Genomic DNA, 15,666 nt, shown 5'->3' with positions numbered 1-15,666 from the left:
ACTGAAAAGCTCAAGAACAGAAAGTAATTTAAAAAATATAAGAACAGAATTATCTGAAGAATAGTGTTATGACATCTTTTGATGAAGGACTATAAAACTATAAAGAGAAATTAGTACATAATATTTATTATTTAATAATATGTACATATATAATGTGTTTGGTTTATTAATTATGCATACATAACAATAATTATAGCTACAGAGATATGATAAAAAAGACATCATGTTAGATGTTGTATTGTTATATCATATCATCATATTACACTACATTATGTTAACTTTTCATAAAGTATTCTGTTATGTAAAATATTTACTAATAATTATAATCATTCCAGTAAAATAATTACATTTTAACATGCCTCCTTTAAAGCTATTACATTTGTATTTTAGCTTTCCAATTTTGAGATTTTATGCATTAAATATCTTTTTAACATTCCCTCATTCCATGATTAAAATCAAATAGTCTATAGCCCGACAAAATGGAGAAGAGTAATGTGTAAAAAGACAAGAAAGGTAAAAATGGGATAAATATACAAAATATGTATGGAATAGAGGCAAAGTAATCTTAGAGGGAAGGCCATTGCAGTGAGGAAAAGTGGAAAAGGCCTCCTGCAAAAGGTAGAATTTGAGCTCAGTATTGAAGGAAGCCAGAGAAACACAAAGGCAGAGAGGCCAGAAGAAAACATTCTGGGAGAGCCAGTACAAAGTCAAGAGTCTGGGAGTCAGAACATCGAATGCCATGAGAAAGGGACAGCAATTAGGCCAGTGTACCTGGATCTATGAGTGATCAGAAGGAAGTGAAAGTAAGAATACTGGGAAGGTAAGAAGGGACCAGGATATGAACAAATTTTTTTTTAATTAAAAAGTATTTATTTTCTCTCCTTTCCATTCCCTCCCCAACCAATTTAGAAGGAAAAACAAAGAACAAAACTCTTATAACAAAGTCCATGATTCTGATTGGTTTTGGCTTCTTAAGATTTAGCAGTGAAGAACTTAAATGGGTCCAAAAGAGTACCACACAAAGATTTTTAAAAGGTTGAACAAGAAAACTTAACGTGAAAAAAGTTAAAGGAGCTAGGATTATTTTGCTCAGCTGTTAAGTTGTGTCTGACTCTATATGACCCCATGGACTTCTTGTCCATAGGGTTTCTTGGTAAAGATACTGCAGTGGCTTGCCACTTCCTTCTCCAGCATGCCTCCATTTTACAGATGAGGAACTGAAGCAAGTAGGGGTAAGCAACTTGCCCAGGCTCACACAGCTAATAAGTGTCTCAAGCTGAATATGAACTTATATCTTCCTGACTTCAAGCTTGGAGCTCTATCCACTGCACCACCTACCTGTCTCTAGGAGTATTTAGCCTGGGGAGATTTTATAATTTTATTCTCATATGGCATTAAACAGTATGGTAATCCACAGCCTTTAATTTCCAGTGAAACAACTAAAGCACAAAAATTCAAAATGCATTATTTAATTTACACATGAAACATTGCAATAGAATTAATTACAAAACAGGTCTATGGAAGCTCCTTCTCTAAAGTCTTTAAAAATAATACAGATTTCTATTAGTCTTGAATAATTAATTCAGATCCTACTAAGGAAGACAGAATCACAGAATAACTTTAAGGAGTTGAAAGTGATCTTCGAAGTACAGAACAACTAATTGTAACATAAACTGTTTCTGCAGTGTTACTGACGAGCAGCTGACCCTTCTCCACTGGCAGAGATCTCAGCATCTCATGAAGCAGCCCAGTCCATTTACAGACAGTATTTATTTTGTTTGAAAGGTTTTTCTCATATGCTAAGCTAAAATCTAACTCTTCTAAAACTATAAACAAGCCTAATTTCCCTTTACCATGAGACTACTTCAAACATTTGAAGAGGGTGAACATAACATCCTTTCCTACTTAGTCTTCTCTAAACTAAGCATACCCATTTCATTCACATGATTTCTAGTCCTTTTCACTAGCTTAAAGTACTTCTAAAATTGTGGCCCACAATACTGAATGAATATTGTCTATAACATAAAAATCCCTCCTAGTATCTGATTTTATAATCATCTCTTACTGCAACTAAATACAGACAGGCTATTAAAATGCATAAGTTAAGGTCTCTCAATAATAAATCATTTTTATCTCACAATTACAGAAATTCATACCTAATGAAACTCTATGATCCTATGTCCTCTCTGCCAAAAGATTACAGTGATTATAACAAATTAAGTTAATAACTCACTAAAAACAGGTTTATGGAAATTTTAGCGTGCTTCTGAAAAATTATGGGAAGCAATGAAGGCTTCAAAAGTATCCTGACTGCAGCCACCATCTTCTTTGTAAGGGAGAGTTCTATAGAAAAATGACTTGGGTTATACTGATATAAGGAAAACCATAGAGAAAATATTAACATACTTTAGAATCTTTATATACACATATGTATGTTGCATACACACATTTCTCTACATAGAAAAGACACTTTAAGACAGATGAGAAAAAACAATACTAACCAAAATCTTGACAGGAAAATAAAATGAGTGATTTCTAAAAATATAGCACTGTTTAAATGAGCTACATTGAGGTAACTGTGGAGGTGAGTTTCACAAAGCAGCTCAGGGATTGTAAGAGTAGAAGGTAGAAAAGGAGAGCATTTCAGTCACTGGGACCAGTCAGGGACCAAAAAAATAAAAAAAATTTAAAAATGGCACTGAATTGAGAGACAGAGCTATGTATGTGAAGCACTACAAATAAACTAATATGGTCTGATAATATAATGTGAGGAGAACAGAGTACAAGAGGACTGGAAAGATTGGAAGGGACAAAGTTGAAAAGAGCATTAAATGTCCAAAAAGGATTATGGAGGTGGGTGTGTGGTGTGTTTCATATTTGATCCTAAAGGTAACTGAGAGACACAGGAGATTTTTTGTTTTGTTTTTGTTTTGGGGGGGAGGGGGTACGCTACAGGGGTTACTCTTGAGGGAAAATCACTTTGGTAGTTATTATGGACTGGAGTGCTGACAGATCTGAGACAGGGAGATCAATTAGAAAGCAAATATTGCAACTTCTGGGACCCACTTTTCATTTAAAAACTATTCACATACCATCTTCTGCATGAAACCTTTCCTGATTTCCACAACTTCTAGTGTCCTTTCTCAAACTGCCTTGTATGCCACTAACTGTATATATTTATATTTATGAACTTTATGTCTGTGCTGTATATTTTCCATATACTTCTTGTCTTCCCATTAGAATGTAAGCTTTTTCCAAGTAGGATTATTTCATACTTTGTAACTTGTATCCCCATCATTTAGCACAGTACCTGGAACACGTGGCACATGTTGAATGATGGATAGTGTCAGTCAGTCAAAAAGTTGATAAACATTTATTAAGTGCCTACTATGTGCCATTCACTGTACTTAAGCACTGGAATAGTGCTTAAGAATGGTTTTAGGGAGAAAAAAACCTGTTGGCCCCTCAAAGAACTCACAGTTTAATGGGGAAAACAACATGAAAACAAGTATGTACAAACAAGCTATACAGGATAAATTAGAAATCAGCAGAGGGAAGGCAGAATTAAGAAAGTTTAGGAAAGGTTTCCTACATAAAGATTTTAGCTGAGACTTAAAGGAATCCAGAGAAACCAGGAGGTTGAAAAGCAGAAGAGCTTTCCAAGCAGAGGACAGCCAATGAAAGTGCCCAGAGTCAGGAGATAGAGGGTCTTGTTCAAGGAACAGTGAGACCAGTATCACTGGATCTCAAGTCCAAGGAGTTAGGGAGATAAGGGTGTAAAAAGGCTGTAAAGGAGGGGTGGGGTACAGAACTAGGTTATGAATGGCTCTGAATGACAGAGGATCTTTTTATTTGATCCTGCAAGATGACAGGAAGCCACTGACACTTAGTGAATAGGAAGGTGATATGGTTACACCTGTGTTTTAGGAAGATCATGATGAAATCTGAGGGAAGAATGGATTGGAGTGAGGAGAGATTTGTGGCAAGAAGACCAACAAGAAGGCTTGAGGTGATAAGAGTCTACACCAGAGTGGTAGCAGTGTCAAAGGAGAAAGGAAATCTGAAAATGCAAATACCTTACTGGTCAAAGCATTGACAACATAGATATAACCTTTTAATTACATTTTTGTTACTTTCACCCAACCTAAAAATACTTTAAAGAAATAAAAGGAGTGCCATCCAACCAAAAAATACTTTAAAGAAAAGGAGTGTATTTCTTCATTTTTTTTAAAGTTCAGAGAACATAAAAACTATTTTTTCCCAAATAATATTTCTTCATAGACATATATAGAACTAATGAATTCAAAACTTTACCTCAGTATTCCATATTAGGATACAGATTCCACATTAGGATACATATACAGATAAACTGCACTGAAGTCATGTGCATTTGATTTTGAAAATATGTTTCCCTTTCACATTGCAGGATATTAGAGTCACGGCACCTCGCAATCTGGAAAGCCTCTGTAAAATTTTTTTGGCACTCCCTTTGTACTAGAGAAGAAGTCTGAATTATGATATAAAAAGATAAAATGTTGATATTATAAAATATTATATGTATATTTTATGCACTTTTGAGTTTCTAAACTTTTTCTGTGTCATCTGTAGCTTCCGCAAAACTCTAAAATTCCCATTTAGTTTCTTATGCCGACCCACAATATATCAAAACAACAAAGGGGAAAAATGTGATGTGGAAGAGATCACTGTATTTTGTATATTGAACTATATTGAAATAAGCATAAAATACTCCTTACCTGAATTTCTAACAACATTCTGTCAATCTTATTTTGCTGGCTGGCTATTACCTATATAAATAAAACACAAATCAGTCTATAAGTTTGACCAATGCAACACTTCTAGACCTCATTCTCTTTTATGAAAACTTTAGTGGGATTATTCCCATTGCTAAAGGGTATATTTGCCTAGCAAGGTCAAATAGCTCACTTAAAAATATCATTTTAATCATATTCAATTTTAAACATCTTTTTAGAAATACATTTAATGCATAAAGTTGTATCATCTTTTTAAATTACTAATATTTGTGATCTCTAATTCTATCCCAAGTTTAACTTGGTATAAAGAACTCAAGATTACAAAGAAAATCATTGTTCTTTTGTTTAAGCTGAGAAATAATAGTTTTTTTAAAAAAATGAAACATCCTATATAATTTCCTCTGCATGTAGAAAAGCTGATTAAATGTTCCTTTCCAAAGAAGAAATAATGAAACAAGACATTATCTAATATAATTACATTAAGTAAACAGGACTTTTCACTTCCCACTCCCACCATTAAGGCTACAGAACAGAACTCATTTTTCATATTTATAGTGGAAATGTATTGCCTGACCTTACTGGCATTCTCATTTTGTTCTTTGAGGTGATCGTTTTCATCCTGAAGTTGTTTTGCATCTATTATGGGTAGCCGGATACCATCTTCAAGACACCTTTCAACTTTCTGTTGTAAACTGTATCAAAATTTGAAAGACAATTAATGAAAATAAGATTAAATGGCTAATTTTAGTCAAGATCTCTAAAACAAGGTACTTCTTTAATGACTATGGCATTTTGTACAATTGTAGAATCTAGAGCTATGGACAAGGAAAGAAATGCTATATTTGGCTCCAAATATACCAATACAAGGCAGCTAAAGTCCTGAAATTCTTACATGCTTATTATGCTTCTTAGCATTCTCTTTCATTGTGGCTTTCCTGTTTTCTTTTCTGGACAGCTAGATGGTATAATGAATAGAGTGACAGGCCTTGAGTTGGGAAGACCTGAATTCAAATCTGACCTCAGACACTTCCTTACTCTGTGACCCTGGGCAAGTCACTTAACCCTATTTGCCTTGGTTTCTTTATCGGTAAAATGAGCTGGAGAAGAAAATGGCAAACCACTCTAGTATCTCTGCCAAGAAAACCCCAACTGGCATCATGAAGAGTCAGACACAAGTGAAAAATTACTTAAACAACAACAGATTTTCTTTTCTAAATACCATTTCTAATTCCCAAATATCTTCTCCTTCATCTGTACCTATAATTCCTACCCAGTCTTCTAGTTTTCAAGACCCATTACAGGGAGCAATTCTTCCATACTGTTGCCACTGATTGGTGAATATTAGTTGTGTGCAACTCTTTGTGACCCCCTGTGGGTTTGTCTGTTTATTTTTTTGACAAAGCTACAGGGATGGTTTCTATTTCCTTCTCCAGCTCATTTTACAGATAAGGAAACTGAGGCAAACAGGGTTCAGAGACTTGTCCAGAGTCACACAGCTAGTGTCTGGGGCCACATTTGAACTCAGGTCCTCCTGACTTTAGAGCTAGCACTCTATCCACACTGCACCACGTGGCTGCCCAAAAATTCTTCCATGAGGTCTTCTCTAATCCCCTTGCCAAAGTGATCTCTCCCCTCCTATTAATTCTACTTTTTTCTCAAGTTCCAATTTGTTTTTGTTTTTAATCTTCATGTTTTCTCTCTCCCAGAACCATAAGCTCTTTAAAAGGAGGGACCAAATCTTAAATATCTAGCCTTCTCCCTAAGCACATTGTTTTGTGACAGCTAAAAGAATTAATCCATCTGCATTACTCATATTATATATCCTGGTAATTTTTCCTCCTACCTAACTCACAGATGTGGCATTTTCTGCCACATCAAAGCAGAAAGAGGATGGAGATAAAAAAGGAGCAAGGAGGTAGCCCACTTTAATTGAATAAGGTGCTATTCTTGGCTTTGCTACTTAGCTAGATGGACAAGTCACTTCTCTCTGACCGCAAAATGAGGGGCTATATACTGGGGAAGTAGGGGAAAGAGAAATGGTGCCATTGACAAGGGTGAGTAGTAAAAAACAAAAAGAAAAAAAATGGGTCCAGTCTCTTGCTCTAGCTTGTAATTCTTTGTATGTGTGTTGCAAAAAACTACAAAGAAAGAGGAAAATGTATGTTCTATTCTAGCTTGTGGTGAATTATCCTCCCTTTTCTTCCAGTCAATATAGCAAACATGAGTCTGTCTTCTTTTCCAGGAAAGAAAAAAAAAGTGCCATACCTAGAATCTACAAGATAAATAATGGTCCTGAACTGCACGATGACATCAGCAAGTTAACTTGGCCAGGTCACAAATAAAAAGTGATAAAAAAGAATGCACCAGAGAGATTTTATTTATTGCTAACATAGTACTGCTTTGTAGTTACTTTATCACCTGTCATAAAAAGGTTTCCACAATCAGTCTAAAAATAAAAAGCATAAATACTTTATGTTCTAGAATGGCTTGCTTCCCCCTAATTTACTATCAAGAGACTACTTATAAGTATTTTTAGGATTTCAAAAGAAACAAAATCCATTACCAAGATTAAAGCTTTTCAGATGAATAGGGTAGTTGGCTGTGAGAATGAAAAAAAAAAGTCTGTACCAAGAAGCATGGTCAAAGAGCCCTGGATTTGGAATCAGAGGCTGGAGGTTCTAATTCTGACTGTGTTACTTATTAGCTGTATCAAGGTAGGCAAGTTGCTTCCCTTCTCTGAGTCTCAGTTTCCTAATCTGTAAAATGAAAGGTTTGACTAACTGATCCTCAATATCTCTTCCAACTACAAAATTCTATAATCCTATTTTTCTAAAGGCAGAAAAATTTTTGAATATTTTTATATAATGAGTAGTATGACTAAGCAATTGTTTTGATTAACAAAGATATTCACTCTATATTATTGTTTCAGTGGCTTTTTAATATATTTATTCTAATAAGCAATTTCACAACATAGATCTTTAAACACCAAGAGATTTCAAGAGTATTACTTAAATGAATTAGTTGTTGAAATTGATCAAGGGATCTGAGAAATATTTAAGGAAACCAAATAAGCCACATAATTGATATTTCATCATACAACTGACAAGTCACAGACTATCACAGAATTTTAGAACCGCAAGAAGCCTTAGAGGTCATCTAAGTCCAACACACTCATTTTACAGATGAGGAAACTTAAGGTTTAGGAAGTTCATTTGACCAAGTTCACACACTTTTAATGGTAAAGCAAAAATTAGAACACAGGCCTTTGGAAGCCTAAATAGTGTTCCTCCCAGTATGCCATGCTGTTTCTTCTATTTGTGCAAATTTAGGAAAGTTACTGACAGACTGTAGATTGTAAACACTTTCCCATTTCAGAAAAAGATGGTGGATTCCATGATCATTGCTGAATACTACTAAATAAAACAGATCTACACAAAAAGGGTACTTCAGTTTACACTCAATTCAGAGACTAACAAAATAGTTCCAACAAGATACAAAATCATTTAAACACATCCAAATGTGTTCATTCAACAAATGAGTACAAAACTCATTTCAGTGGGAATCAAAAAGAAGAATAAGACAAGCTCTTTGGCTTCACCGATCTTACATTTTAATAAGCATGATAATGCATATACTTTATTACTTATGAAAATGAAACAAGATACAAGTACTGTGTTCAGAAGCAGTAGAGAGTACTTAGGGAAGAGGGCAGGGAAAGCTTCAGGAAGAGGCAACATTTGAACTTATTGTAAGTTATACTAGAAAGTACGATGAGAGATTTAATCATGTTCCCAAGACCCCACAGCTCTCTAACCTTCAAAAAAAAGCAGGGTAGTTCGGGAATTATGGACAGCTATACAGAACAACCATAGCTGAATCTATGAGGAAAAGAAGAAAGAATCCTGATCAGAGAAAATCCTTATGAAGCAACTGTAAGCCTTAATGTGTTTGCTCAGTACCCCTTCCCCAATGGGTTCCATGTTCCCATTGCAAGGATAGATGCAGGCTTCTATCCTTGTGCTTAGAACTGGCAAGTACTCATCCCCTCTCCATCTGCAGCAGAGACTTTGCTGGCACACTTCCACCCTCTGCCCATCCTAAGGCAGGCAGAGAGAGAGTGAGAGAGAGAGAGAAACTAATTCAGCCTAGGTTTGAGGAGGAAAGGAGACTTTCTTACTAAAGCTAAGGATATTGAAGGACAGCTGGGCCCAGCCCTGTTTGCTCAGAGGATACCCTGTATACTCCATTCAGTAAATGACCCTTGAACCTCACAAACATAAAAGAACATAAGAGAAGTGTAAACATAGTGCTCTGTTGCTCTCTAATTTTAATTACCTATGTATGTGTCAAATGACCCTTTCTTATATCTAATAGAAGCAGTTTTACAAAACAGCAAAGAGAAAAAGGATCAGAAAGTAATAGGTAATGTTTGTTTTTCGTTTTTGTGAGGGAAGAAAACCCTGGAACAGGGTTTTAATATAAACTATTAAATCTTGTTGTATATTTTGGAATAGCACATGCCCTACCCCAACCATCAAGAGAGAACATTGTGCAAACTTTCCAAACATTGAAACTGCTTACCCTTGCCAGGCTAACATTTGCAAAAACAGCTAATCTTGCAAAATCACCTTGAAACGCCCAGATCCTGTTTTTGAGCCCAGAGTAAACAGCTATTAAAAGACTTCCCACCTTTTCTTGTCTCCTGGCAAACCTGTGTAACTGCCTTTGTTCTTTGTTGCTAGGGAAGATTTCCTTGAATAGATTATGCACCCTGAAGCCCAGCCAATGGGATAAGGGGACAGGGGGTTAGGGAGGGGGAGGAGCTCAAGTTAGGGAATAAGAAAACTTGCTTTCTCTAAACAATTTGCACTTCCTGGCCAGTGCTTCTCTATCGAGGAGAGGCATGCCCTTTCTCATGAGAAAGTAATAAAACTCTTTTCTGCTTTTCAATAACTCAGCCTCTGAACATTTTATTTGAGTAGTGGTCTCTGTCCCACACAATAGGTAATGTTTGTTTTTTGTTTTAAAGGCTCATGTACCAAAATTTTCATGAGAAAACCCCTAAATAAAAGTCCAGAACACAATTAAATAAATCAGCACAAAAGCTCTTAGAATCAGAAGGATGACTGCTCAGAGAATACAAAACTCTCAACAATTAACAAAGCAAACCACAGGGGAAGAATGCCTGATGAAATATAGAATCATCCTACCACCCACCACTACCCATTTCCAATTCTAGGGCCCAGATGAACCAGTCTAATCCCTCTCCCACTGCTCAATCCTTTAAATACTTGAATAAAGTCACCAAATTTCCCCCTCAGTCATTTCTTCTGAGTTAACATTGTGGTTTTCTTCAAGTGATCTTGTTATGACGGACTTAAAGTCCCTTCACCATCTGGGTCACTCCTTCCCCTGAATATACTGCAACTTATCAATTCTCCTCCTAAAAAGTAGCATCAAGAACTCAACACTACACTCAAGTGTGGTTGTTCTAATCAGGACAGAGAACAGCAAGATCATCTTCCTTATTCTGCCACCTGTTCTATTAGTGCTGCAATAACTTTCTTAGCTGCTTCATCAAAGTGCTGGCTCTTATTGAGCTTGCAATTCACCAAAACTCCCAGGGCTTTTTCTACACAAACTACAGTCCAGCCATATCTCCCACATCTGGTCTTGGGGTTTAAAAAAAGCAACAACAACAACAACAACATAAAACCAAACATACAAAAATCATACAAGTGTAGTCCTCCAGCTTTATCTCTATTTAATATTATTAGATTCATCCCCTTATTCTAGCTGGCTGCTATCTTTCTGGATGTCTATTGTCATCAAACACATTAACCCCTTCCAGATTCATATTTCTGACAACAAAACAATTAAAAATAAATCCCTGTGGCATGTCACCAGAAAGCTTTCAATTGGCATTAATCTTTTAATTGCTACTTTTTGGGTCCAGTTATTCAAGCAGTTTCTAATCTACCTTACCATAGGAGCATCTGGCCTGTATCTCTCCACCTTACCCACAAGGATATCATAAGAATCTTTGACGAATGCCTTATTAAAAATTCAGGCATGCAGCACTCCTCTGACCTACTAGTCCAGTTACTCTGTCTAAAAGATATTCAGGCATAATCTGCTTTTTTTGTAAACTCATGCTAGCTCTTAATGATCACCAGTTCCCTTTTTAAGTGCTTATGAGCCAATCCTTTAATAATACACTCTAGAGTTCTGCCAAGAACTAAAATCAAACCTCTTACTATATAAAGTCTATGTCTTGCCTTTTCGAAAATCTTGACATACGCTTGTAAATCAGCCTTGAGACATTGCTCCTGACCAAGTTTAAATACCACCAAAAGCAGCTCAGCAATAATACAAAGGCTATTGGAATAGTTTTCTGGCCTGGTTACTGATCTGAATTACATTAGCCAGGCACTATTTCATCATATCCTCATTTAACTTGGGCCTTTCTTACCCTACAGCTATGTTGGTTTTGTTATAAGCATTATAACAGTATAACTTGGGGTTATCAAGAGAAGGAATAGACACAGCCCTGAAAGAAATCAAGTAGTTTACAGAAGACTTGCAGCAACCCTTAAACAGATGAATGTCCCAGTTGCTTTAACCACATAAAGAAAGTGAAATGAAACTAAGATGAACTGTGTAGTAAGATATGTGATTGGGTCAAGGTTGAAAGGATGAAGGTAGCAGACACCAAGTAAAATGAGTGTGCGTTAGACTGCTGAGATGGATATAAAAGAATAAATTTGTAAGAAATGGAATCCTTATTTTCTCTGGTGAATGTCTAGTATCTCCCAAACCAGTGAAATAAGAAGCCTGTGTTAGCACTAGAAAAGTTATAAATGTTAAATTAATGTTTCTTTTCTCTGCTAAACCCAAACTCTTGACAGCACAACAATGTTGCATTCTCATCTAAAACATTATGCAGATGTCAGGCTATGAAACGCTGGCCAATGATAGAACTTTCCATAATAAAATCATACCCCTCTTTAGTAATGTCATATCTTTACCATTAGTACATAAGCAGTGATTATTTGTATTTGAATTACTTTATCCAAAACTTCAACTTTCATATTTCAAGATAATCTAATCCCACACTTTAAAAAAAAAGACACATTTCATACCTTTGCACAGTGGTAACCAACTCCTTTTCTTTCTTCCGTTGACAAGCCAGCTGCACCTCTTTCTCTTGATACTGAGTTCTGATCTCTCCAAATTTTTTCTCCATATCTTTTACAGTCTCATGTAAGTTCCTGTTTTTTTCTTCTAAAATCTGCAGCTAAGAGAAAGTGTTTATACCACAAAAGTTAGGATATAATTTAATAGAAGACTATTAGAAAAACTTAATTTTAATTTAATTTTCTCATGAATATTATAATGTGCATACTAGTTTCACTTTTCATTTCTTAGAATTTCAGGTATGCTTCATAGGAAAGGGAGCATAAAGTATGAGAGGTGGAGTCAAGGCTGGGGAGAAAGAAGAAACAAGAAGCAAGAGAACTTATGGCAGAGAGATAGAAAAAACCTGAGAAATTTCATCTACTTGGATCTCTACCATCACCACTTTTCATACAGCCTCCCATGGAATTTTCTTAGCTTCTTGATTCTGTCTTATCCTCTAACAGTTATACAGCTGTCTAAACCAAAGCATATGTCCTCACTCCAAACATACTCCATACATACAACACTCACACCTTCTTGTGAAAAACATTATTTCAGGGCCAGCTAGGTGGCACAGTGGTTAGAGGTCCAGCCTTGAAGTCAGGAGAACTTGAGTTCAAATCCGGCCTCAGACACTTGATACTTACTCGCTGTGGGACCCTGGGCAAGTCACTTAACCCCATTACCAAAGCTTAAAACAAACAAACAAACAAACAAACAAAAAAGCCCATACGCACATGTGCATATACACATATAAAATTTCACTCTGGAATAAAGGACTGGGTACGGTTTAGGAGGAAGGCAAAGTGAAGAACAATGACAAAGGGCTTGAGAATAGTGGGGATTGGGATTGCCTCGAATTATTTTTATAATTTTTAAATTTATATAATACATTGGAAATTCACCCATTCACCCATTATAGGAGATAGAACAATTTACCTCCTTTTATATAACATTTAAGGTTCATTATTTCCAATGATGAACATTCAAGACAACAATCTATATTATCCAATAATCCAGGTCAGTGTCGCTCAATGATTGTCAGAACATTCTGAAGCAACAATTTGGGGAAGGAACAGAAGCAGACAGATATAAGCTAGGTGGAATAGTGACAAAGGACCAGACAACTGGCTGGAAATAAATTACTTGTTTGGGATAGTATTAGCAAAAACTAAAGAAAGGGTCATGAGAATAGTTTTAAAAAATCAGGGCTACTGAGAGGAAAAAAAATAAATCTGATATTCTTCGGAATGGAATTGGGGCTCAACAAGAGCCTTATGAGCATTTGTGCCATATAAGTTCATTTGAAACAAAGCAAATTTTTGATAGGATGGAAATACTATGCATGCAAATGTGTGAAGCCCATGATATATTTTAATCCAACAGGAATTAAACAAATGAGGTTAACTCACAACCAGACAAAAATATTTCACTTCAATATTTAAATCCATTAATTCTCAAGAAGCCAACTTAAAGCCTAGTTTCAAAAAAAATGAGTAAAAAAACATAGTTTCAATATTTTATTGTTCATCCCAATAAAAAGCAAGAGTCCCTCTTTACCTGTTGGCTCTGGTTCTGCACATCATCCAGAGTTGGCAGGTCAGCCAAGTACTTTTCCAAGGTCTCAATTCGTCTTTGTTTCTCTTTGTTTTGTTCAGATTCCTTCTGACATTTCTTTTTCAGGCTACTAATATATCTATCTCTGGTTTTCAGCTAAAAAAGAGAATACATGTTTAATTGGTGTTTATATGTGATAAAGTTGCATTAGAATAAATCTATGTTTCAATATTCAAAATCACTGGATCCAATAAGTCCACTTATTTTACTTAACAATAAAAACATTAATACAACAATTAATACGTGTGTGTATGTGTACATATAGATACCTTTACTTACTTTAAGCCAACAAATGCAGAAGCTAAATCAATAAGGTAACAAGTATTTGCACAAACGTGTATGTTTTGTATAGTTGCATATAAAATTTGCATATGTATTTTGCACATGTATACCAGTTATATAATACTATTTGAATACAATCATTTCTGAAAATTCAATAATCAGCAATAGATGACACAATAATTAAGATCAATAACAGAGATGAGACAGAGAAAAGATAACTAAATGATAATGTAAAAGGAGGTGATCACTCCTACCACCTAAAGCTCCTAAGGTATTTCTGTGGTTTTTAAAAGCTTATCTATCTACCCTCCAAAAAATAGTCTCTACCTATACTCAACAGTCTGGTATTTTGTTTTGGTTTGTCTTTGCTCAAAAAGGCAAATAATCCCATTTTTAGATCACTCTGCTACCAAGTTTTTCTCATATGAAGCTGAAATTTGCCTCCCTATAATGGCAGGTAGGTAGTGCAAGAAAGAGAGCACTGAATCTGAAGTCAAGAAGACATTAGTTCAAATCCAATCTCAGCCACTTACTAGCTGTGTGACTCTGGGCAAGTCACTCAACCTCAGTCAGACTTAGTTGCCTCATCTGTAATATGCTTTTATTAATAGAACCTACCTCCCTCACAAGGTTGTTATGAGGACAAAACGAAATAATATTTTAAAGTGTTTTACAAACCTTAAAGTGCCATATAAATGCTAGTTATTGCTGTTGTCATTATTACTGTATCTATGACTTCCATCCTCTGATCCTATATTCTATCCCTTGAGTCTAAATAGAATAAATCTAATCTCTTTCACAAAACAGACCTTTGTCTTCTGAAAGCTAACTATCACAGAATCAAAGGATCTCAGAGTTGTAAAGGACACTGAAGAACATCAAGGCAACCCCTACACAAATAACAATCCTCTCCAAACCACAGCCAAAAAGTAATAATTCAGCCTATAACTGAAGGTGAATGGGAACCTATTATCTCCTCAGGTATGTCATTCAACTTTTAGACAGCTCTAATTGTTAGGAAATTTTTCTCTGTAGTAAGTTGAAATTTATTTCTTTCTCATTTCTATATGATGTTTTTATTTCAGTTTTCCTGGGCTAAACAGAACAAATCTAATCACTTGTCCACATCACACCCCTTTATATGTATATATTTTTTGTAGGAGAAAAGATCTGGCTAGTAACCTAGCCTAATCCTGGGCAAATTTCTTCTTGATTCCTATTGCTGTTACTTCAAATTAGGTGCACTATCATCCATTTATATCAATCGATCTTCAAACTGTACTGCATTATAAAGGACTCTCTAAACTCTACTGGCTCTGCAGTCTGTCAGAACAGTGCTGACCCACAAGGAGTTTACATTCTACTGGATGATCTGAGGTGGGAAAGAAAATTAAAAATGGCAAAAGATCATGAAGTTTCCTAATAGAGGTAGCAGTTAAACTAAGCCTTGAAAGAAGCTAAGGATTCTAAGAAGTGGACCTAAAGCATGAATGTGATCACAGCACAATAGGGATTTGAGACATGGAATGTTCAGTGCAGGGAACAGCAAGTAATCTTGGATGGCTGGATATGAAATCAGTCTGTACGGGTAGGCTGAAGCCAGTGACTGGAGGACTTTTTTTTAAACATATCAAAGTGAAGACTTTATATTTTGCCAATGAAGATTAATGAATGGGAAAATTACTTGATTAGATTTGTGGCAGGTTATTTCTGTCAGCTGTGTAGAAGATGTAATAAACTGGTAAAAGTAGAAACAAAAGATCTCTTAGGACGCTATTGGAGTAGTCTAGGTGACAGGTGATGAAGGTGGTATATA

At 35.5% G+C, this 15,666-nt stretch overlaps 1 protein-coding gene across 4 annotated transcripts in view; it reads right to left on the bottom strand.

The window, feature by feature from the left end:
• CEP85L (centrosomal protein 85L) overlaps nucleotides 1-15,666 on the bottom strand; it is a 166,545-nt gene that overhangs the window by 13,630 nt on the left and 137,249 nt on the right. For 2 of the 4 annotated variants that reach the window (XM_020971597.2, XM_020971599.2), the window contains exons 7-10: nucleotides 13,512-13,664; nucleotides 11,915-12,069; nucleotides 5,347-5,464; nucleotides 4,755-4,805 (exon numbers count right to left, since the gene is read on the bottom strand). In XM_020971597.2, the coding sequence (XP_020827256.1) occupies nucleotides 4,755-4,805; nucleotides 5,347-5,464; nucleotides 11,915-12,069; nucleotides 13,512-13,664 (477 nt within the window). The other 2 variants (XM_020971600.2, XM_078155180.1) reach the window with 2 other exon arrangements.

This window comes from Phascolarctos cinereus, unplaced genomic scaffold (genome assembly GCF_003287225.1).
Source record: "Phascolarctos cinereus isolate Bilbo 61053 unplaced genomic scaffold, phaCin_HiC Scaffold_5;HRSCAF=322, whole genome shotgun sequence".
Taxonomy (NCBI): domain Eukaryota; kingdom Metazoa; phylum Chordata; class Mammalia; order Diprotodontia; family Phascolarctidae; genus Phascolarctos; species Phascolarctos cinereus.
This window is presented reverse-complemented; position numbering and strand designations above follow the sequence as displayed.